General features: G+C 38.4%; 2 protein-coding genes across 5 annotated transcripts in view; one reads left to right on the top strand and one right to left on the bottom strand.

Moving 5' to 3' along the window:
• Positions 1-13763, bottom strand: part of LOC137286174 (intersectin-1-like) — a 76377-nt gene extending 62614 nt beyond the window's left edge. For 3 of the 4 annotated variants that reach the window (XM_067817860.1, XM_067817862.1, XM_067817863.1), the window contains exons 1-13: positions 13471-13763; positions 9753-9797; positions 8515-8604; positions 7451-7514; positions 6981-7219; positions 5911-6045; positions 4955-5015; positions 4214-4305; positions 3010-3073; positions 1927-2120; positions 1401-1538; positions 916-1066; positions 301-412 (exon numbers count right to left, since the gene is read on the bottom strand). In XM_067817860.1, the coding sequence (XP_067673961.1) occupies positions 301-412; positions 916-1066; positions 1401-1538; positions 1927-2120; positions 3010-3073; positions 4214-4305; positions 4955-5015; positions 5911-6045; positions 6981-7219; positions 7451-7514; positions 8515-8604; positions 9753-9765 (1353 nt within the window). In that variant the 5' untranslated portion in view covers positions 9766-9797; positions 13471-13763. The remainder of the gene's footprint in view (positions 1-300; positions 413-915; positions 1067-1400; positions 1539-1926; positions 2121-3009; positions 3074-4213; positions 4306-4954; positions 5016-5910; positions 6046-6980; positions 7220-7450; positions 7515-8514; positions 8605-9752; positions 9798-13470) is intronic. The other variant, XM_067817861.1, reaches the window with a different exon arrangement.
• LOC137286180 (quinone oxidoreductase-like protein 1) lies at positions 13751-24954 on the top strand. The gene is made up of 11 exons (XM_067817878.1): positions 13751-13851; positions 14570-14644; positions 14924-15001; positions 15684-15807; positions 18146-18396; positions 19665-19728; positions 19988-20086; positions 21232-21365; positions 21648-21753; positions 22455-22500; positions 24546-24954. Exons 2-11 carry the CDS (start codon positions 14579-14581, stop codon positions 24640-24642), a joined length of 1065 nt encoding a protein of 354 aa, XP_067673979.1. The 5' UTR covers positions 13751-13851; positions 14570-14578; the 3' UTR covers positions 24643-24954.
• The last annotated feature ends 841 nt before the right edge of the window (positions 24955-25795 follow it).

The raw sequence follows: 25795 nt of genomic DNA, 5'->3' as shown, positions 1-25795 counted from the left end.
AAACATAAGCATAACAGACTTTTATATTTACTCAGGAACCATGACAGACATGTCTATATTGGTTTGTATAGTCAGTTCAACAGCCTTTTGACCAGCAAAATGAATAAAAGATAAGTCTGGATACTTCCACCTTCAAACCTCTCCATTCAAATCATACTAGTATGATTGAACAAGAATAAGAGCAGAAATGACTGTAAATCACATTCTGTGTAGCATTTACATGCTTTTGGTATATTTTCAAGAATGTCTTTACTTCAATACAAACAATATACACAAGCTGAGTGTAAAAGAAAGACAAACCTCTCTCTGTTCCATCATCTTCTGTCTCTGTTCTTCTCGCTCTCTCTCCATCTGCCTCTGCTTCTCCATCTGGCGCTCCAACTCATGCTGCCGTTTGCGTTCCTGCTCTTGTCTACAACATAACATCACACCCACAATGAATGTTCAATTAATGGTCGGAGAAAATTCTTCTCATATCACTAATTGTTTCATAAAAAGTCGTGCCAGTTTGGTCTGATGGGGCTCATTATTGTATGCTTAATAGTTAGTTGAGATTACACTCTGATCAGTTGACCAGGGTAAGCATGAAGTTTTTGTCCTTTGCATTCACTTGGTGAACTTAGTGCATTGTAAGAGCAATTATTCAGTGCCCTTCCCAGGTACCGTTAGAATAGGTCTGCTATGAATGCACAATGTGGCGCCAGAAGAGCAAGTTTTTGACTTGGATGAGACAATGGAGCATGGACAGCGAAAGAATCATAAGGGACTAAAACCCTAGATCTGCAGTTCCTAACAAGGACAACCTGTGCCCTCAAACTTTGTTTCTTTGTTTTTAAAAGCTAAATTCCATTTGATAGAGTGAAGTATTTGCAGTATTGTGACATTAATTCCAGGAGAAGTCTGGTAATGCTGTACCTGATACGTTCCCTCTTCTCATGTTCTTGTCTCTCCTTCTCCAGCCTGGCTTCTTCTTCCCTCTTCAGCTGTTCCTGCAACATTGCCCGCCTCTTCTCCAGCTCTGCCTGACCCTTGTCAAAGTTCATCTTTCGTTTGTCTTCAAATGTCACTGTAACAAATATCATGGACACTGTGCAGAACTGTGGGGCCCTCAGTCAATAAACTAAGTTTCATCAGTGTCCTCGAACAGCACAGACCATATATTATAATGCAACTTATAAAATGAAGTGGCATGACAAATTAAGTGCAATAAATATAAAGGACTGGGTAGTCATATATATTTCTTAAGTAACACATAACAGGAATGGGCATAAAAATACATGACTACTTAACTCTGACAAGTATTGTATTAATATTACAGTAGTGTATACTATCACTCCTGTGATAACTGTAGACATAATGTTTCCCCTTAGCCTCATGATTATCTATATGTGAGTCCTTACCTGGTGAAGTAAAGTCATCCTGTTGCTGGGCATCTCCATTCGCTGCTGGCTGGGCTGGTGCTATTGGTTGTGGGGGTGGCATGCTCATTCCTGTACTACTCAACAAGTCACCAAACATGTCCTTCTGGGGTGCTACAACTAAAAGCACAGATCATCATGCATCTCTTGCCAACAACTGCTTGTACACAAAATGGGAGTTAGGGTGAATATTTACCATTCCTGAAGTAAATGTTTACAAATAAGATCAAAGAACATCATTTGTTTGGGTTTTTCTTCATTTTATGCAGAACATTCTGGTGATACACAGCATTCTGTAAATACTTAGTTTGGGCTAAGTGAACCATCCGAAGAGAGCCTGATCAGGGTGGTCACCAATGACGGGTGCAATGACATGTAACCTGTATTACATTACATTAACTTTCACAACAAACATGGGGCAGTGTAGACTGTTTCAGACCTTGAATTACAACACACTACAATTGACAAACACAGATGATTACTGACATGTTGTCATTGTTTCACTCACCTGGAGCAGGTACAACCCCACCTGGTGCCCCAGGTGGGACTGCCCCTGGCTGCCCCTTGCCTCCAGTCGGGTAAAGCTCTGCTGGGAGCTTGGAGGGAAGTGGACGGCCCCCCCTCACCATCTCCAACAGATGCATGGCAATACAGAACTCATCACTGGTCAGCTTGCCATCATTGTCAACATCCGACAGGGTCCTACAAGGAACAAGATATATGTGCATGTTTAATACTAATCCAGAGTCAATACTGTTCATTGTCAATTGTCTGTGAGAGGAAATGCCTGATGAATCACTAGTTGCCATGCTAAAAATTACTACAATGGGATTGGGATAGAGAGCTTTGTGTCTGACAATCGGCTACTTTCAGGATTAGCAATTTTATGAATTCAGAATGGGCCACTGGCCTTCTATCAATAGTAAACTTCAAAATTTTTCAATGCACCATTTCAATACTATTGAGCAAAATGGCCCTTGGCCCCTGCCTTTCCCAATCCCTGTACAGTATTAATCTATCAGAGTGGTGTCTGGATTCTGCTTCATATCATCAACAACTATTACCTTAGATGAAACCGTTGTCTCAGCATGACTCAATCAACTCTTCAAACAACAGTTAACTTACCTGCGAACACTAATACTAATGATGTCAAAATCATGACCAAATAATGAAAAGATTTAAGCTAACTCTGAAAATGAAGTACACAGTGAACTAGTCAGGAAACAGGCAGCAGACACATGAAGATTAAGGTAAGTTCAAACTTATTGATTGATTGATCAAGTTTAGTTTTACACTGCACTCAGCAATATTCTAGCAGTGGTCTGTAAATAATCTAGTCTCGACCACACAATAAAATGATCAACAGCATGAACATCAATCTACGAAACTGGGATACGTTGAAAGGTCAGTGAGCTTGACAAGCGTATCGCCTTAGTTACCTCTTATGACAAGCATGGGTAAATGAAGACAAATTTTAGAATAAGATAAGGCTCACAGAGACAACAACAACACACTTATATTGCAATGAGAAAGATTACAGTAACGTTTTCCATTTGTGGCTTGGGTGATGTTGAGCTATGTTATCACTCACCATATCTGAGCCAGCATGGCTTGAGGGAGATGAGACTGCAGCAGCACAGACCTTGCTTCCACACCTGTAACAGAGGGGATTTGTTGTCATGGATACCATGGTTGCAGAAAATGGGGGTGAGTCCTTCACAGCAATTTAGTTTGTGTTATCCATGTTGTTAATACAGTCGAACCCCGTTTACCCAGACGTTTTGGTTTCACTCGAAAATCGTCCGGATAGCGAGACGTCCGGTTAACTGGATCAAACATCCAAAACATGAAAATTAAGTGAAAGGAAAAAACAGTGAATCATCATAACATATAAGTGTACCGATAATACATGGAAGGCGGAACTTAGGTTACCATTTGTCTAGTTGTCTCGGACGTCATTGTCTGGCGTGTGGAGCTTCAGATGGTAAGTTAGATGAAAAACATAAATCGATGACACAAAGTTTCTATTTTGCCTATTGCATATTCTTTTGTTAATTTTAAATGCCCTAAAAACATACGACATTGTATCGGATTTATGCTGTTTGTAGATAGTAAATTTTCGGACAGGATCACATGACTTAGATCATGTGGCAGGCTACTTTTGACTTGCATCGCGACAGATAGCAGGGGTAAGTTTATAAGTTTTACATACAGTACAATTACCGTGTAGTTTCCCTTAATCCTACTTAACATGTGTTTTCGTTACTGATGTGATGTTCTCACACGCGCCAAATCCTAATGAACAACCCAATTGACATGCGTCACTAGTGTTTTGATGGCTAATTAACCAATTCACGCCAAATGCCTTCTGATAGATTAAGAAATCACATAGTCGTGCGGTAAACTGTAATGATGTGACACATAAACATGCACGTTGCACAGATCTCTCCATCTGGATAACTGGGTCATTTTTCAATGGAAATGTTTGGGAATGGTTTGAAAATTCGCCATCAGGGTCCGGAAGCGCGGGGTCCGGTTGAGTGAGTACAATTAATGAACGTAAGTTTCGTTTCACATAAAAATCGTCCGGAAGGCGGGGTTTCCGGATATGTGGGGTCCAGGTAAACGGGGTTCGACTGTATTCTGATTGACAATGAAGACAGGGTTTATCTTTCTGGAAAGCATCTTGACATGACTAACTAATTAACATTATCTACAGCATAAACATAAAAGAAACCCAAATTACCAGTGTGCTATTGTCATTTACTTAACAGCAAGCCTGCAGTGAGTGTTACCTGTGAGATAGCCTCTCTTGTTGCGGTCATGTGAATAGAAGAGCTGTGTGTACTTCAACTTGCTCTGATGTGGCATGGCCCAGCTTACAGCTCTTGAAAAACATGACAGTGCACATGATAACACTCGGGAATATCAACAACCTGACATCGATAATCATTTCAACAGCAGACTCAGGTTAGATATCAATAACTGCATTACCACAGCACATCTGTGTTCATAACATTACATTTTCACACTGTCTGATCATGCTGATCACTGCTGATATATAACATGATAAGAGAGGATTGTGGTGGGCGAGTATTGGTACCACTCTAGTGATCCAGCGAGTTTTTGTGATCAAGCCCTCCTGTGACTGGGTGTAAATACTTCAGACTTTTTCATTATTGTCAAAACTCCTAGTGTACAGTACACAACCCTGTGCACGTAATAAAAGGAATATGTTGGTAAATGACCATACGGTTTCCACATGAATACATATACAGCAACATGCAGTAAACTTGGACAAAGTATTGTGACTGTGTGTCCCTGTCCACCCAGCTGTGAATGGGTACCTCCGAAGGAAGGAAAAAAACACAATAACTCAGTTCGGCTAGTGGCTGGTATGATCCCCAGGGAGTTGAGATTGATAATATGATGTGCTGTTGAGGTTGAAATCCCAGTGAGCAGTCTAGTTGGAACTCAGTACCATTTAAATAGATTACATTAATAATGATAATCAGATGTTAGAAGAATGTAATTACCCAACAGGCTTCATCCCTGCCTTAGGGTCGGCCACGCCTCCTGGAGCTGGCATTCCCATCCCTGAAAACACTACCACCGTCAGTCTCCACTTCATGCTTACACTCCCTCTTTTCAATTTCCAACATTTGTCAATGGTCACAATATAGAACACTTGTTTCATGCTGCCATCAAATCAAAACTTTAATTTTGTTCACACATAATGTTAATTCATACAACCATGATAACTGTGGAACATAAAGTGAAAAACAGGATTACTCTATTTATTCAAACACCATGACAGTTCATGCTAATATAAGTGAGTGGCGTGCAAGACTTCAGTTTCATGCCACACTGTAGATATTCCAGTTACATAATGGCAGTCTGTTTGAGTCTGGGCCACACAATCCAGTAATCAACAGAATGAGTATTGTTCTATGCAAATGACGTGTCAACCAAGTCAGCGAGTCTGACTATCCAATCCTGTTAGTCACCTTTTATGACAAACATGAGCTACTGAAGACAAATTCTAACCAGTAACCTTCACAGATAACTAATCTAATGAAGAGAAATAGGACATGTACACATAAATATTGAAAACAGAAAATGGAAAAATTGAAGATCATGCAAGTAACATGAAAAGCAGTTACTGTCTTCATCTGTCATACACCAAGCCTTAACCAGTAACAACACGATCATGCTGTATGTATGACCGATACAATGCACTGTCATTCTACTTTTCATTAACATTATAAGCATGTTCCATCAGTTACGTTACACAACTTATATTAACACTGACCGCACTGAAAACTAATTAGAATGACAAAAAAGTTTAAATGATAATATTTTCAATGAATACCATGTTACATGAGCATGTTTACTCCAGTTACATCAGGCAAATATTGAATATTCAAGATAATGCAAACACACAAAAATGTCAGTCATGTGTACAGACAGGCATTCTTCTCTTACTGCTTACCCACAAATCCCTGCTGTCCACCCACTGGAGGGACCCCATTGGCCATTATGGGCATCCCCACTGAGCCTGTTGTCATGGTGCCCGAGCCAAGAGAGGCTACAGGCTGCATCATTCCCATTGACATTGGGGGAGCCCCTGCCAGCAACCAAACAGTGTGCAACAAACTCAACAAACAAAACATACCAGAAATGTGTATAGATCTACAGTACAGTGTCGGGGATAATTCTAGGTCCGTATGTTGACCATATCAAACCAGTGACTGAGTAACTAGGAACATACAAGGTAGAGTGTGAGTGAGTGAAATAAGATAGGGAATGAAATGAGCATAAGGTTTTATTGTTTGAAGGAACATTCCAAGAAACAATGGAGCACCAGAAATGGTTATCTCAAATCTCACTTATGTGGGGAATCAAGCCTAGACCTTTGGTGGAAAGAGCAAATGCTTTAACCACCCCAGTGCCCAAATCCACATAGAATTACTGGAAAACTTACAATGATCAAAATTCATAGGCCATTTGGAAAAAAATCGGTTGCCAATAAGAAAAGGATGCCATTCATAACATTACTGTTGTAATGAAGAATCCCCATGAAGAATCTAACGTCATATTTACATTTCCAGCATACATCCATTAGCAATACAAGCAAAAATTCAGATTCAAATCCTAGAATCATCCCTGTAGAGTGTCAGTCATCCACATGACTTGTGCATGCTGATAGAGAATGTAACATGATACAGTGAAATAGTGAAAGGAATAACTACTTGTAAATGATTTCTTGAAACGGCAAGTTCTTTCTTCTTTCATCTAACTGAACATGCAAAAGACATTCATTTTCCTATAGTAATAAGAACATGACCACAGTTGAGGGGACTTTTTATCATGGAAATTAAACATGAAATCAGCATTATACATGTAATATTCTGCCATTTACAGACATATGAGAAATTTAGAGTAAATAGATCACAAAAAGAACAAGCTGAAACAATAGGTTTCCTTGCATAGGTCTTCCTTGCACATATGGTTTACTAGAAGCTTGTTCATCTATAGAAGAGAACATTTAACGTATCTCACCTGGCATACCCATTCCCATGCCCATTGGTGGAGGAGCCCCCATCCCTGGAGCCCCGCCCATCTGCATCCCCATTGGCTGCATCCCAAAGGACCCTATGACTGGAGATGGGTCAGCTTTAATACTGGCGGGCAGAGTCTTCGGCAGCTCGTATCCTTGCAACTTCTTTTTGATGAGTTGCATGGCAATTGAAAATTCTTTTTTATCCATTTTCCCATCATTGTTCATGTCAGCCAGTGACCTTTGATGAAAATTTCAATAAACATGTTAAAGTAATAATAAGGCCTACGCTTTGGCATACAACAAATCACAAATATTTTCATGACATACTTGGAAGCGGACTGCCAATTAAGTAGATATCAATTCACAATAGTATCATGGTAGCATTGTTTACATGACTGTTAACAACAGCAGACATAAAACCACTGCATAATGTTTTTAAAGGAGCTCATAAACAATGTTTCATCCTCACCAGATTTGACCAAGTTTCTGCATATCCAAACCGGACTGAAGGAAGAATCCTTTAGCTTGTTCACCTAGAAGAAATATATGGTTCTCTAATACTACATACCTTCTATCATACAACCTGTTTCTTTCTTGTTTAATGTTGGTTCATTGGATGCATACAGTTGAGTGACGATATGAATGACATTGTTCAGTATATTTCATTTTCCCTGGCATTTGCCACTGTCCCATGGCCAGTAAAACCAGTTGGATATCTGGAGTCAGTGCCCCTATGATTAGTGAAGTTTCACAGGGCCATAATGTAAATACCTAACTCTCTGACTCGATAATAATCATGCAAGATTATGACCTGATGAAATGTTCAACATATTAGCATAAATGCATAAATTCATCACTATTTCTTCGTTGTTTTCAAAGCAGAACAACAAGAATGTGTCTAGATGTTTCATAATATAGATGAAAATGTTCTCATGACTCAAGTATGACAGTTGAATTGTAACTCCAAAACTCAAAATGCATTATAAAGAATCACAATATATAAGGTGACTGGAATTAACCAATGCTCTGAAAACTAAAGCATTTTGAGTATCTGTTGAGTTAATTATGCATTATTCTTGATGTAACAATAATATACTATTAAAAATAGTTGGGGATATTGGATTTAAAAGACTCATAAAGGAGGAAACAGGTGATGATGAGAAATTAAGGTGAAATGTGACTATTTGTTCCTTTCCTTTGGAAATGTTTCATCTGTATGGATAGGCCTTACTTTTCTGATATGCACTTGCATTGCCTGCAAAATGGAATATACCTACTTAATTTTAATGGTATATATTAACAAATCTACATTACATCATGTTCATGAATCAGAGAATTAAACACCCATCTCCATTCACTTTTTCCCCTTTGTGGACAGCATCGGCATCTCACTTAGGCATGCATGAACATATCAATCACTCTAAGCAGCAAGAAATCAGGCGATAGCGCAGAGCTATTATTTTCAGCCAGGAATTGATTTCACATTATGGTGTTATGCCATGTAAAAGCCAACATGGTTCGAAAAGTACATACCGGACACAAATCCATTGACAGGCTTAAGCTGGAAGAACTGAGCATCATGTTTTGCACGATCTTCTCCTGTGATGCGCCAGACATCGCCACCTCCAAATAGCAAACATTAAACATTTATGACCGCCTCACCATTTGTTCACCACCTACCAGCAACTATGACAGAGTTAATGATCATGAATAATTCAATGCGTTCAGCTGAGAAAATGTGGAAAATCATGTTTCTTTTACCCAATGAGATGTTGCACAGTTTACAATGAGTCAATAACTAACAATCCTTGATTAAGAGACAATCACATACAGGTAGATAAGATGACTAACACCGACGAAGTGAACTTTAAAACATTCAGATATGCATATCAGTATAATGTAAGGAATCTATCTAGGATTTCATACACAGCCATTGGCAAGAAAACCAAGGAAAACAGGACTTTATAACATTCATGACATTGTATATTAGCACTTATTGAAACAATAACATTCATTAATTCAAGGATTTCTTACTCTGCCATTGGCCGCTAAACTAGGATTACTACTGTCTTAGATTACGACTAATAAGAGGTCTTTTAACATTCTCAACATTGTATTAGCAGTTATCACAATCACATCCACTAATGAGAAACTGGCCCTGAAACCTCTTCATCAATGTTAACTGGTCCTGATTTCTGTGAGATACATATTGACATGACTACGTCAAGTCATCCTTATACTCAAAGCTACATTAACATAAATTTTGAGTGTTTTGATCCCAGTTTCGACATCTTTATTTTTCTCACAGACTTATGGTCAACTTGTGGCCTCTGAGCTGTTCTAGATAAATCCTTCCTTGATAATTCAGAATTTCATATGCAGAAATTATACAATTTTTTGTGTGATACCAATTATACTTTTTTTAGAAACTGATCATGCCAAATGAATGAGTGAGTTTAGTTTTACACCGCACACAGCAATATTCCAGCTATATGGCGTCAGTCTGTAAATAATCAAGTCTGGTCCAGACAATCCACTATTCAACATCATGAACATCAACCTGTGCAACTGGGAACCGATGACCTGTGTCAATCAAGTGAGTGAGACAGACCATCTGATGCTGTTGGTCGCCTCTTAGGACAAGCATAGTTGCCTTTCATGGCAAGCATGGGTTGCTGAAGGCCTATTCTACCCTGGACCTTCACGGGTATGATCATGCCAAAGCTCAATTAACCATTTAAAAAACATTAATATAACAAAGTAGTAGTTACCTGCACCTGCCATGGTGGTTTTGATTGATATTCTTTGTAATATCCCTGAAAACAAGAAACATGAAAACGATGTCACATGTATCATGCACATGATGGCAAACAGCTCAATCACTAGCGAAATGATAAGCTGGCAATGTAGCATCAGCAAAATATTCAATCTTGACCTTTTTCTCATCAATCTTGCATTCCTGTCATCATGTTCAAACCAGCAATCAGTCATAGCAGTCAGATGAAGTTTTACGTTACAATTTAAACATATAAATAGGGAACAAAAAAATTTTTCAGAGCAATAAATGGTACTTTCTCCATTTAGAATTTGTTATCATATATGAGGGTAAATTATAGAAATTATGCATACCTGGTTGACGTGAGTATTTGGATGCAAAATTACAGCAATTCTATTACTGACCCCCTTGTCTACTGATAAGCACTGTGACCACAACACCGTGCTCACAACACCTTTAGCCTTGAGACCATTTGCTAGGGGTGTTGCTGTAAAATACTACAAAGTAACCATGGTGCTGTGACTCAATAAGTGGGGCTACAATCACTTTAAATACAATGGCAATATGATTGCGACGAGCTGCAAACACATATTTACACATGTCAGATATTCTTAGATATTACCAAATTAGAAAAAATACTTAAATATTTATTATGAGTTATGTGGCTTTCAACTTGGTACTAACTTAGACCAGGGCAAAGTGGGAAAAAGCACAATTTTAGTTTACTGTTTCAAGACCTGTTTTAAATATTATCTATGGTACATCTTGACATCAGCCATATTTGTTAACACAGCATTGACAAATTCAGGGCAGCAACAGTATATACATACACCAAGTATTAACTCAGGATTTTTCCTTCCTCATTGGTCCTACTGTCATGGTTATGACTATCAGTGTATTGTAAGGCACCGTTGCCTTGTACATGATGTTTAACTAACTAAAACATTACAATGACTACGATTAAGAAATTTTCAATTCAAAATGATCAAATCTGGAAAAGGGTAGAGCCACAGAAATGCTGTGGTTCTGATTACATCTCTAGTTTAAAATGTAGGGTAGGTAGGCATGGTTTTTTTTACTTTTAATGCTTTTAAAAGTAAAGTACAATCCCACAACACATTCACCAATGTGTAATTGTTTATACGATCAAGCTTGCAGCCATCATGTTATCATAGGGTCTGTATGAGAATGAGCAATATCCGTCGGTGTCGGGTAAAACATTGGTATCCACAGAGTTGTAAACTCACCAAAATAAAAAAAAATAGACAACTGGTCTGGTAACTCTTACAAGTTACCAGTCTAGACTTTCCTGTATTAAGAATAATATAGGAAGTTAAATAAGAGGATGGAGAGTACTTAATGTTTTCAAATCTGTTTCAGTCAAGGCTTTAGTCATTAAACTCAAAGTCAATGTCAGATTTGTCCAAGACCACTGGGTGTGCAACTTCTTAAAACTGACCATCCAGTTGCAAAACTGACACTGGTATCTGAAAGCTTATTTTATTCACAAGCAATAGGGTCAGCACCTAAATTCAATATTCAGTTTGGTAATCAGAACCACAATATTCGTTTTTAGGCCTGAGGCAGACAGACGGACAGATTTAGAGCACTTTGCATATTTAAATATCTTGCAACTTCATACGAGGCCAAACTGTTGGTAATCATTCTGTCAATATTACTCATGATCATGACCATGACATCTAATATACAATCGCCTTCTTCGGTTATCAGGCATATTCACAAACAGTCTCCATTTCCTTCTAACCTGTTTCACTAGTAACCTGATCAACGCTGATGGAGATTTATTCACGGAAATCTAGACTTGGGCTAGGGGGAAGTCCCAGAAACCTTGATGCAACATGTTCAAGTCACCTAAACACCTTTTTTTCATCTTTAAATTTGATTTTCATGTTAACTCAACCTGGCAGTGAGCATGATTAGAGAAAATAACATGTATGGTATAGAATCTCTGACACAGGTCACTAACTAGTACCCCTCAACATTAATCAGGTTAATGAGATACATGTACTAGCACATAGCACAGGCACCAGGCCATGGAAACGTTGATCCTTACAAAGCACATTGTTTCATATTTTCTCAGTGAAATTGATCACTCACTTTAAAAATACCTCTTGCTGCTTTTGTTAAAAAACTGGCAAAAGACATTAATATGTCATGATGAATAAACACTTTAACATTGATACATAAAACAAAGAAATGAAAGAAAAACTTGATGACACTGTTATGTATATAACTAATACTAGACTTAGATTAAACAAATAATTACAGTGAGTGAGTGAGTCACATTGGCAATATCTCAGCCATATTGTGACACAAATAATTATAACAACCCAACAAATTATGTGATCATACCACTCTGGTCCTTAGCAACTACCAGGTACTTTGTGGTCACACTCATATACTGTGAAGATGTCACAGAAGCTGATGGATCTGGATACAAATGTGCAATAACAGTTTCATTTGTTTAATCATGTTAGTAAGTGTGGCATTCAAGTCAGCAATTTTACATTACGTATAACATTTAAACCCACATCTTGACATACATCTATTTATATAGTTTATAAACAGAGAATAGTGATGGTTGAAAGTTTGTGTACCTGTCCTGTCCCCTGTATCTGAGGATTGGTAATCACACAATCTGCAGTCATACTCTGCAGTTTTGTGCAGTCATACTGTGCAGCAGTCTTGTTCACAAAGTAGAAACATTTCAGAGAAAAAATCAACAAGAACATGAACTTTCTAAAAAAATATATTCCGAAAACTAAGAAATGATGACCATTATGCCAAAATTCCACATGCTTATTATGAAATGACTTCTTAAATGATTCTGCTCCAGTTATATATAAACCAGAACCTCTGTACTTTACACACTGTTATGCACACTGTTATGCATTCCAAGCAATAATGCCAATGTTTGGAAAAAAAACAAAAACAGAACCTTTCCCAAAGTGAAAATGGTTACCATATTCTAGAAAGCTTTACTTTACAAACAAGCAATAATTATATTAACATATGTTAACAAAAATGTGAAGCCATTAATTACTCTGAAACATATATACATAAAAATTCACATTCCAAGTTAACTTGCTGACTCTGATTTTGAGGAACAAATTAATGTATAGTCAAATAGCCTTCAATCAATTATTCCCTATGAAACTGATTCTATTGATGAAATCAGCAGCAGCATTTTTCAGAGGTGTAGTTACTAATGTTAGCTTTCATACTGAACTTACTACATATTTTCACACCAAAAAGTCTTACAAATCAGGGATTCATACAAGTTCATTTCCATTGTGTGATTGGTGGATGGATTTTATTTTTCGAGTTTACTACAAAGATCACCTTCAAACATGAATCGAACCCTTATGTCCCTAGCCCCAGGGCAAAATCACTGTAATCAGTGAAAGATGCTGAAGGCATGTATGAGTTCAAAATGTTTGGAAAAAAATATATGCGCAACAGAAAACCAAGGCATAGTCTTGTATGTTTTCATTCTTTAACATAGCAGCAGGGCAGTCACTGTCACCGATTGTATTACTGTATCAGTATCAGAGTGTGTCGAAATTAGGAGACGTGTTGCAGATCAAAAGTAAACACGGTTTGTGACCTGGTCTGGTTTGCCATAGACTCTGAAAAATGTGATGCAAACATTCAAGCAAGGAAAAGTTACAGTGTTTCATTAGAAAACCTACCCTGTTTGATGTTTGATTATATTTGAGCATCCATACGATCGATGTTGGCCAAGTTCCAGTGGTGAGAGGCGGTAGCCATATTTCCGGTGTCACAAGTGTCGTTTTCGGATTCCTTTACACGCCAGTGAATATCAGATGTCTAAATGCAGTTAGCAAGAGTGTCTGTGAGTAAAAAGGAATCTAAATCCACGTCGGGTCGCTTAGAATTTCGCTAAATGTCTTTAAATAATCAAGTAATTTCTTTAGCTGACATCCCCTGTCTGCATCAATTGGCGCAATGCACTCTGGGTAGTGTGGGCGTTCCTCAAAAGCCGGAAGCTGTGTATGTGGTCGAGAACAATCAGCACTGTCATGTTTTGATCCTCATTACTTTGATTTCATGTAAATAACAAGTTGTTTTCAATGAATGTTTGGGAAAGTACAGTTTGAAACAATTATATTTTTCCTATCAGTAAATGTTTTCAGTGATATTTATGCGGCAGAACTGCAAAATGACAACGCAAATCTTGATCATGAAACGAGCAATGCTTGCATGTGTACTTTATATGAACATTTCGACACTAATATGTAAAAAGAAAATAAATATAAATGCATTTAACTAACTAAAACTTTTATGGGATGCAAGATTTGTTAGTGCTGCTTCTCCTTGAGTGACAAGCAAAACTTGTTCAATAATTACTTATGTTGAATTATGTTAAATAATTACCTGGATTAAAGTATGATGTCAAGATGATGAATAACATTCTGTTTTCTTTCCCCATGAATATGCTCAATAAAAGGCGATTTTTGACTTGGTAGCTGTTGTTATTATGGCTCAAAGAAAACAGTACTGTCCAGTTGTCGTTACCTGCAGGTAGCGATGGTATATGACCTCATGTACAGTGAAACTTTGAAGTCTTTGGGAATACACAAGAGTGGATTTGATTGAGGATACTCAATCCACAGCAAAGCTACTTCTTCTCTACTTCTTCTTTTCAGTTAGATGCAGGTTGAACTGATTTATTAAATTAAGATTTTGTCATTTACCACCTGATGTTATCAATGTTAAGTTGTAAATAATCATTGAGATTATTTTTTCAAATGTTCATTTATCTGTAAGGAGGCAATCATGAGGTGCATCAAGAGAGCATCTTCCCAGGATGGTAATGTGCCAAAGTTTATTCTTGAAGACAATGTGAGTATGATTACTTCTGAAAATATTTGGTAATGATCAACAGTGAATGGTTACTGTTTATCAGTGAGATAAAGTATCATAGAAAACTGCATCTTGAAGGGACTGTATCAGTTCGATAACTGTTATAACAGTTAGGTAACTTGATAGCTTTCATGTTTTCTCTTGTAAAGAAGCTGTAATGATTCATCCTTTAGATGTTGTGAATGATTTTATATATGTGAGGTTAATGGTAATCATTAACTGCTAATAGGTATATTTGAAAATATTTGTTTTTTCCAGGAACCACGTCCTAGTCCATGCAAGAACGAACTGTTAATTCAGGTGAAAGCCTGTGGCTTGTCACTCATAAATCATAAGGTAGGGCTGCTGTTGTCATCACAGTGATGTAACCTGTCAATCACATGTCACTCACTTGTCATAGTTTAGGATAACCAGCTGTTTTGCCTTTAGTGATAGTTTATCTCACAGAAATATCATGGATGTTAAAAAAGTAAAATTAAGAAAAACATTGTACAATTTAACTTGAATATACCCCACTATCCGTATAGACAAATTTTGGTGGTATGTCTAGCGTGTCACTATATTCAGGGTTGTGGTATATCCAGGGTGGACAGTACACATACTCCTTCTTGAAACAATATGATCCAGGTGTTCATGTACATCTAAAAAGACCTTTCCTCATTTGCTTCTGCAAATTTGCAAGTTAGATGAAGAGGATGACGAAATATGAATTAAAATAAAAGATATACTAAAAACCATCCCTGCGCATTTAAGCATGGCTGAAATGGTGCATTAGTTATTTATTCATGATTTCTTCAATGTGTCCCTGGCCATACATATATGTGTTATTGTTTTACTTGACATGCTAGTTTTATATTCATATCTGTGATACTCCAGTGTTTTTACCCGCAACAGGTTTTATTCTTCAAAATATTCTCATAGTTTAAATTGTTTTTGTCACAATATGGTTGAGATATTGCTAATGTGTCGTTAAATATTAACTCACTCACTCACATGTTATTTTTGTTAATTTCCATAGAACTTGAGTGAGATTTTCAAGAAGGAGATACGAGAATCATATCCAGTAGGCCAGGATATATCAGGGATAGTTACAGAGATAGGTGAGGGGGTCACAAGCTACAAGCCAGGTGATGCCATTGTTGGTGAGTACTGAACATGTGACTTGTCCTGGATACAGCAAGGGTAACTACAGATAGTGGTCAGATGGGGGAACAGGTCACACAGGTGGGAAGGGGTCAAATGGGGAAGGGGAGACGCAGTTTGGAGGGCATCAGATGGTGAATGGTCTCAGTAGGGAGGGGTCAGATGGTGAATGATCACAGTTGGGAGGGGTCAGATGGTGAGTGATTACAGTAGGGAGAGGTCAGATGGTGAAGGATCACAGTTTGGAGAGGGTCAGATGGTGACTGGTCACAGTTGGGAGGGGTCACATGGTGAAGGGGTCACATGACTGGGAGAGGGAGTCATACAATTGGAAAATCAGTTATACATATGAGGAAAAGATTGCACAGTTTTGAGAGGATGTTTCGATATTTTTGCTCAACTCAGGTTTGGTTGTGCAACGCTGACATGTAGTTCATTTATTGACACCATTAAATTTTGTGCTGGGAAAAAATTATAATAGAATCATAATGGAATAAATTATTCTATTTTATAGTGAGTGAGTGAGTGAGTTTAGTTTTACACTGCACTTAGCAACAGTCATGCTATATGGCGGTGGTCTGTAAATATGCAAGTCTGGACCACATATTCCAGTGACCAACAGCATGAGCATTGAACCTGTACAACTGGGAACTGATGACATGTGTCAACCAAGTCAGTGAGCCTGACCACTTAATCCTGTTAGTGGCCTCTTACGACAAGCATGGGTTCCTGAAGGCCAATATTCAAACCCAGACCTTCATGGGTATAGTGTTCCCCCTTGGCACATTTAGGAGGGCGCAGCACCCTGCCCTTTGACTTTTGCGCCCTGCCCTTTTTATTTTGCGCCCTACCCTTTTTCACTTCAAACGCAGCCGTTTACTATGACGAGTGTGTATTTTCCAGATTTGAAATGCTTTTTTCGAATTCTAATCTTAAAATACAAACTGAGAAGAGTAAAAACGAACTTTAGAACTGAAATTATAAGACAATTTGACTTCTTATACATTTTGTTGTTTTTTAAATAATCCTCACTAACATGCCCTTTGAGGTTATGAAGTGCCCTTTTCCATGAATTTACCCTGCTCTTTCTGAACCTTACGGGGAACACTATGGATATTTATGTTAGAACATATCCTGCCTGATGTTATGCACTTTCACTTGTTCTTTCAACTGTGTAGTGGACACAAACTGAAATGAAGTTTTCAGCCTCTCTGAAACAGCTTGTCTGAACAATCCCCTGCTCCAATTAATGATGAAGGGCAATTACTTGAATTTCATTGAGAGCATGCATATATGGTATAGCAAGTTCTGGAAGAACGAAGGATAGATACTATGAACACAACTGACAAGAAATCTGAACAGTCCACTGCGAAGGCTTGATGTTCATATGGATCACATTTCTGTGTGGAAGAAGATGTTTTATTCTCCTTCAGACTGTCATTTCATTGAGAATCTTTGTCACCTGTTCCAGTCCTCAAATGTCAGTGTAGGCCCCTCCCTCTGTACTGACTGTTCAATCTACACTTGTACACCAACCCACTGTCCTGGATCGTTCACTCCCCTGATTTCTCAAGATTCTGCAATGCCTCTTGGATTGTTGATCCCTTCAGGCTTGGGGACCACAACTGATTCAATGGTCCCTGCAACATGGTCCAGTCAGATCTCTGCTGTGTCTCACTTGCCTGGCCTATTTACAGACTTTGTGATTTTTCTCTTCACATCTACTTTGTGATTCTCTTTGATATCTGCTATGGGATCAACAGCCACATTGTCCTGCCCTCAAACCTTGCCCCAAGGATTGTCATTCCCTCTATAGTCGGTGATCGCTATCATTTGGGGACTTCTTATCTATCCTTTGTCTCCAGTTTGTAGACTCCTTCTCAGGAGATCTTTCCTATCCCAGCATACGAAGGTCTCTCAACTGTCCTACTTGCAGCTGAATATGTTAACACTTTGTTCACGAGCAGTGGTGTGTTTGGATAAACCCTACAGAGAGGCTGGAAACTGTTCAAGAATGTTTCACGTCGGTCGAAAGAACAGGCAAAAGTGCATAAGAAGAGATATATGTTGTTAATATACAAATTACGATAAACGTTTCAGTTTCTTACTGTGGAGTGGCGTATCAGATGACTCCTTTCTGTCCACATTGTTCGATGTCCTTTTAATACTCAAATCAGTTGACAGATTCAATGTTCAGTTGTATGTTTCAATCATAATTCTGTTCTACATATCCAGCTGTAGCATTTTGCTAAATTTAAGTTTGCTGTGTGCCGGGATTATATGTGCAGGCATGTAGAAGTGCAGAGTACTTAAGAATCACTGTTTTTCTCTGTAAAGGTATTCTGCCTTTGGACAGCCTGTATTCAGGATGTGGGGAGTTTTGTTGTATCAGCGAGTACGATGTGGTAAAGAAGCCATCTCAACTCGCCTTTGAAGATGCAGCTGCAGCTATTGGTGACTGTGTCAGTGCATACACTGCACTGCATTACCATGCAAAAGTGTGTGCAGGAGATACACTACTGGTTATAGGGGGCGCTACTGCCGCTGGCAATGTATTGGTTCAGCTTGGACAACGCTGGGGGGCAAAGGTGAGTACATATATGTGAATAATTGATGTAATTGGTATTCATATAAACAAATCCGATGTTGTTAAGAAAAGAGATAATTTTGGAAGAAGGTCAGTCTAAGTAAACTTATCCTCAGTACTTTTCAAATGTTCACTTCACAAAAGGCTCAAAGGTTACCTGATGCGACCTTCTACTAGGTCTTGTTAGACTCAATGGTGGAGTGTAATGAAATACCCTGAGACTAAGTTTACTTAGACTTAGAAGAAGGTTTAAGTGATGTGTTAACATTCGTAGATAATTAGGGGCTGTGGCATAGACTTGTGGTGAAAGCATTTGCTTGTCATGCTGGAAATTCCAGAGATTGAGGATTTGTACATTCTCTTTAACCCATATCTGGTGTACCGCTTTGTAATATTGCTGAAACATCGCCAAAAACCATACTTACACTCAGCTTACTGTGTTTGGTTGGTTAGGCAAGATGTTCGGTTTTTCCTTTATGACACAAAGTTTGATTAGCACAACACACCATATTGTAATTACAGTAAGTAATTAAGTAAGATTTTAACCTGTGTATCTGTCAGCATGTTAAAATTTTAGTTATATTCAGAGGAATTATAAGATTGTTTGAGTGCAAGAAGACTGTCTTTAATGGTCCTGTAGAGTTGAATACATATCACATACTGGGTAAAGGCTGGGTATAGTAACATAAAATGTGAGTCAGATATCCCATTTGGGAAACTATGCCATTTGATGCGCACATGGCCAAATATTGGCACCAGACTTCATGCATCCATGTAACCATGACTGAGTTTAACCATAAATACTCACCAGTACAGTGATGGAGAAGGTCATGTGGTCTAGTGAAGCCCTACAGTAATAAAACAGTGTGCATGTAAGGCCAGACAAATTTTATTTCTGCCTGTTGTATTTTTTCATGAATGAGAAAAAAATAGAAAAGAATTTTCCCCACTTCATAAAATAAAATCCTAATATTTTTATTTGCCAAAAATGTAAAATTACAAAAAGGGTTTTCATTAAATTGTTTCTTGTCCCATATACACTTCATAAATTACCAAAAGTAAAATAGTTTGACTATTTAGAAGGAATATTATTCTGATTGATGATTTTATTTTTATATTTTCTCCCTCCTGCATTTAAGATTTCTGAGAACAAGAATCTGTAAAACAGAAATAAAATTGGCCTGGCCTGAGTTGTCAGTGCAGCTATAGCAATACATGATCTATCTAGACCACATGCTGGTACAAATCTATTATTCTGTATGTGAACAGGTGCTTGCAACATACAATACCCAGGCAGAAAGGCAGCACTTGGAGGGAATCCAGCCACCAATAGGTGAGTGTATGGATCGCTGTGTCTGCCTGTACAAGTCTCTATCTGTATGTTGATGTGTATCTACATCTGGTTTTGTGTGAGAGTTTCCAAATTCATGTGTAAATCTGTTACTGTATGTTGACATGCAAAAACTCAACATCGAGTCACAACTACCGTAATATCAGATATTATGTTTCTTATTTTCATACATTGTAGTTATTATTATTATAGTTACCATGTAATTTGTAAATGTAAGTATGGTATATATGTCTCTGCTCAGCCCAGGTGATTGAGCTCAACAAACGAAACAACATCTTGGTAAGCAGTGTGAAGGAGGAGACCGGAGGAGTTGGTGTGGACTGTATCGTGGATGATGGGGGTGAGTCCGCACACAAGAAGGGTGGGGGGTGAGTAGACTGTCTTGTGGATGATGAGGGTAAGTACATACACAAGAAGGTGGAGGTGGTGAGTAGACTGTATTGTGGATAATGGGGGTGAGCCCATACACAAGTAGGTGGAGTGGTGAGTGGTGAGTGGTGAGTAGACTATTGTGGATGATGGGGGTGAGCCCATACACAAGTATGGGGGTGGTGAATAGACCGTATCGTAGATGATGGGGTGAGGGTGGTGAGTGGACTGTATCATGGATGATAGGGGGTGGGGGGATGGTGAGTAGCTTGTCTTGTGGATGATGAGGGTAAGTACATACACAAGAAGGTGGATGTGGGGGTGGTGAGTAGAGTGTCTTGTAGATGATGGGGGTGAGCCCATACTCATTTGGTGGAGGTTGGGGTGGTGAGTGGACTGTATCGTAGTTGATGGGAATGAGCCCTTACACAAGTAGGTGGGGTGGTGAGTGGACTGTATCATTGGTTATTGAGGTGTGTCGGGATGGTGGGATGGTGAGTGGACTTCATTAAATGACAGGTAGATTTCTGCCTTTCTGATTGGCTCACTTGGTCACATGACAGTTTTGACGCTAAGCAATGTCATCTTCACTACATTGTGAAAGGTTGATATGACAATCCAAACACCTCCCTTGGCTAGAAATAGATTTGGGCTATTCCAGATGGGAACTCTGCACTGTGTCCGTCACGCTAGATAAAGAAGCGATTGGCATCGTTTCATCCCTGTGACTCTGTTGGTTTAGAGTTATGTCCTATCTTTATCAAAATGGCAGTAAGTAAGTAAGTAATAAAAGAAAGAAAGAAAGAAAGATATTCACCTTGGCTTCACCTCAGTGAGGGGTCAGTCGATAAATCATTGGATCAACCTCACAGGAAGGCAATAATTGTAAAATATCGTTGCTCATATGGTCAGTTCACAGCAATGAGGCATGATGGAGTGGATTGTTTTGTGGATGATAGGTGATATCATACTCAGGAAAATGAAGATGGCAGTTGGGAATGGACTCCAGGAACTGCTCAAACACTAGAAAAGGAGATTATAAAACTAGTCTCAGAATAGCCACCATATGACCTCAGCATGACCTGGGGTTTATAACCTTTGTACCATTTGTTTCAGCTTGTATGTTTACAACAGAGGAAGACAAAGCTTTAGTTGGAGAAAATTACAAATTTCCAGTTCCTCACAAGTATGACATCATTTCTTGTCTGGGATTTGCTGGGAAGTGGATCACCACTCAACCAGATCTTCAGGTGAGTTATCCATTCTCCATTCCATATCAGCAGCAGTTTTCATGTCTCTGGGATCCATCTAGTGATCTACAGGAGAACGTCACCAACCTCATCTTTGGAGACAAACAAATTTTAACTGGGTAGACAGGTTGAATTTTGGTTTTTTGATTGGTTGCCATTGTATGAAAACAGTGTGGGTGGTTGTTCACAATACTGATCACTGGATTGTCTGGTCCATGTTTTTGTCATATTGCACACAGCACCTGTAGTCTGACTTATGTTGTGTGTGTCCTCTCTCTGCAGCTGGATCCCCCGGACTGTCAACAGCTGCTCCTCCGTGGTGCTAGCGTCAACTTCCTGTTTCCCCCTGCCTGGACACTGGCTAGTGTGCAACAGGGCAGATATCAGCGTATCCTTACTCACCAAAAATAATGCAAAATTTGTTCACGTCATTTCATGTTGTTGTCGTTTTATTTTTCATTTCGTTGGCACATTCATCGCTATAAATATTTTTTGAATTGTTTCATGTGAGAGAAAATATAACGAGCCTCGCTCAGAGACCTAGAGCCCTAAATGTGGAGCAAGGATGATTGATTTAAACATTGTTCAGACTCACCAAGGAAGAGAACTCTTTACAGGTGGCTGTCCATTGATCTTACTTTGATAATATTTCAAAGAGGTTACACCTTTCAGCCATGGTCTGCTTATAATGTTATGATCACATACAGTATATTTGATTGTGTTTACAAATATGTAACAGTTCACTAATACTTTCACCATGTTTGTTTACCTGTGAAAATATGGGTTGGAATTGGTCTTCCACAACCCTTGCTTGTAAGAGGCGACTAATGGGGTCAGGTGGTCAGTCTCACTGACTTGGTTGACATGTGTCATGATAACCAAATTGCGTAGATCGATGCTCATCTTGTTGATTGTCTGGTCCAAACTATTATTTACAGATCTCCACAAGCTGGAATACTGCTGAGTGTGGCGTTAAACAACTCACATCCATCCTACCAACCACTATTTTCATTTTGGCAAAATGTTGTTTGTAGCTGTATTTTGTGAAGTGAACATTTAAATATTATGTATTCTCCTTAATGACAACAGATATATTATTGGATGCTGTAGATAAACTAGACAAGGGAACAGTCAAGTAAGTACTGAATTACAGCCTTAATTGTATATTGAGAAGTTCACTGCATCTACAGATTAAATAAAGTGACCTGCGCCTCCTTGCACAAAGCTCTAAGGTGATCGGAAGTCACTAAAGTAACCTTAGCGCAATGTTAAAGATCAGTCTAAGTAAACTTAGTCTCAGTACGTTTCACTACATTCTACTACTGAGTCTAGCACAACCTAGTTGGAGGTCAGTCTAACACAACCTAGTTGGAGGTCATGTCATGTAACCTTTGAGATTGACCGATCGGAACACGTTACCAAATCATGAAAGTGGACATTCACACATACCGTACACAACACGTGTAATGCCCATGGAGCATGCTACAATACTGTGATTAGTAAGTAAACATGTCACTGAAAATAGTGTTTTTGGCAATGTTCAAGAATGTCAGCTTGTGGAAATATTAGCTAATGGTAACCATATCATCAGAAAGCCCTAAGCATAATTACTGCAGGTCAAATACCCGTGTTTTATGCTGATTTTCGTTTATTGAGGGATCAGTGTCAGTGACTAGCGAAGTTTGTAAGTCCTGCCAAACCCTAAACAGTAGCCGTTATCTGAATGGTTAAATCCGTTCAGTCTTTTCATGTTGATTTGACGGTCATAGGTCGCTGAAAGGTTACCTGATGCGACCTCCTACTAGGTTTTGTTAGACTCAGTAGTGGAGTGAAACGAAAAGTACTGACACTATATTTACTTAGACTGTGTTTAATCTTAGTAAAGGTAGCTTCATGAAAGGAGACCCTGGTTTAAATCCTACTGGAAGGACAGTTTGCGTTGTCAGTGAGCACTGTCCTTTGTCTTTGCAGAGTTACTTCCCTTAGGCTAGTTAGAGCGCCAGATAAGGCGCATATTTGCTTATTTTACTCAATAAAAATCACATTTACTCAGTTAATTTCAAGTCTGGCATACAAAAACGCATCAGAATCACTTAAAATCCAGTTGGTCTGTAATACCTTGCATACTTTACTCAGTTGACTAAACTGACTTACGTATGATTCGTCATGGCACCCAAACAGTAAACAGCATTAGCTAATGTTAGACGATGCCTGTATATACATCTACTAGTAGCCACTGTCCAAGGTTTACTCTAATAGTCACATGACTTCCATGTTCAGTATTTAGAAATGGCTGCCCATTGTTTGGCAATATGACAATTACTTAAAACTTTTAGCCAATGTACTCAATAAGGATAAGAAGGTCTGTGTAAAAGTACTCAATTCTTTTAACAAGTGGGAGTATACAAAATGCTAGTTTCTCCTCAACAAATGCAATTACGCATACATAAACAGACATGGGAGTAAATACTCAATTGCTTGGAAAATTATCTGGAGCAGCTTGGGCTTGTAAGAATCTATGACTATAGGTCCGAATTCTTACTGCTGCTCATTTTTGGTTTTTTTTTTGTGCCATGAATGTGCTTGGAGTTTCATCAAAGAGATCAATATCTAACACATGCATCATCTTTAGGATAACTCCGAACCATGAGATGAGATGCTATGATTTCCAACCCAACTTACTGGTCTTCAAGCAAATATGGGGCAACAGAACCAAACACACAATTCAGGAACTTGTTTTTATCATGAAATAGAGCAGGTGACAGTGTGGGTTCACTTCTATGTTGTAAGCAGACCTTGCAGCAAACTTCTGATTCAACTTAATTCAGTGATCCAAAGTGATAATGTGTCTATGGTCTCTGGCATACAAAGAATTCATACAGGGTCACAATACAAGTTATATTTGTTTGCAGAGATCTAGTGTTAGTAACCAAGTTTCCAGTTGACAAAACATGTTTTAAACACTATATACATACATAGTTTGTGGTTTCAGTATGAACTAAAGCCCAGATTATTTTCCAGTTGGTTTGAAAGTTTAGCAGGAAGCTCTCATTGGAGCTAAATACAAAGAATATGGATCGTTTTTAAAGCCAACAACCAGAAATCATCAACTTTTGATGTTTAAGATTTAAGATAGTATGAAATCCTCCTACAGCAGTTCATGAAACATATTACTTTCAGGTGCAAGATTGCGCGACTTGTGACCATGGATGATGTGATGGAAAGTCTAAAGACACTGGACGAAGTTCGAGTTGGCAAAGTTGTACTTAAGTTTTAACTAACTGCTATAGCTTTCATGAAAGTCAGTATCATGGTGAACGTGCAGGATGTAAAGTGTAAAGATGGCAACCAATTAGATACATTGATGTGGTTGCCTTGCCTGGATACTCCAAGCAAAGGATGACTCTCCACAAAAAACAAATGTCCTTTCTACCAGTTTGAAGTCCTACAGTTTGGAAGAAGACAAGAAGTTTGAATTGCTTCCACAGCTGTTACATGAGAAATACTGTCAGTGCAATATGGACATTTGTTTTGCCATTCCAGCTTTACATGAATAAAATCATTTTATTAGATATATCACTGAATCAAATTCAGAGATTTTCTCATGTTTTTTTTTTTTCATATGATGGCTATTACTTGCATTCTTGTTCATAAAGATATACCAGCATTGTGACCCACGAAGATTCAGGGCAGAATAGGTTTTCAGCAACCCGTGTTTGGCAATAATGGCGACTACGAGGCTTGGTTGACACATCATTGGTTCCTGATTACACAGATCGATACTCATGCTGTTGATCATCAGACTGTCTGGTCCAGACTCGATTATTTAGACTGCTACCATTCAGCTGGAACATTGCGGAGTGGGGTGTAAAACAAAACTTGCTCATTCATCAGCAATATATTTACAGATACTTGAATACAACAAAACAAAACCACTCCCAATGAGCTATTCTGTACACCCAATTTTTTTGTACAATGCTGTGAACCTAGTATCTGGAATCACAGTATTACAGCACTGTCTTTAAAATTCTTACTTGCCCAACCATTTGCAACAGTCTATTTTCATCTCTGATGGTCAAATTTCAAAAGAAGCCTGTACGGCGGTCTGGTAGATATTTTTACCCCTAACAGTAAATATTTTATATCAGACATGTTGTCTTGTTATCAGATTGACATGTTTATAGCATTATGAAAATTATGTAAAACTACTTACAGTGGGACAGTTCATGTTATGATTACCTATCACAACATATGTACTTTCAGTATTCCTAAAATCGGTGCATTGCCTGTTAGTAGTAAGTAGTTTATTGCAATCTACAAACAGTGAATGAAGCTTGCTTGAGTTGGAAATGGCAGTCGCTCTTGTAAAGCCACAAGATGTTAAGGAAGTTTGTCAGGTTTCTTGCAGTAAAGTTTAAGTTGTCAGAAAC

The sequence above is a fragment of the Haliotis asinina genome, chromosome 6, assembly GCF_037392515.1.
Source record: "Haliotis asinina isolate JCU_RB_2024 chromosome 6, JCU_Hal_asi_v2, whole genome shotgun sequence".
NCBI lineage: Eukaryota > Metazoa > Mollusca > Gastropoda > Lepetellida > Haliotidae > Haliotis > Haliotis asinina.
Note: the sequence above shows the minus strand (reverse complement) of the source record. Positions and strands in the feature narration are given on the sequence as shown.

Coding starts and splice junctions, on each gene's coding strand:
- LOC137286180 (XM_067817878.1), top strand. CDS start 14,579: ATGAGGTGCATCAAGAGAGCATCTTCCCAGGATGGTAATGTGCCAAAG. Junction 15,002..15,683: donor TGTCACTCATAAATCATAAG/GTAGGGCTGCTG, acceptor TAATTTCCATAG/AACTTGAGTGAGATTTTCAA. Junction 15,808..18,145: donor GCCAGGTGATGCCATTGTTG/GTGAGTACTGAA, acceptor TTCTCTGTAAAG/GTATTCTGCCTTTGGACAGC.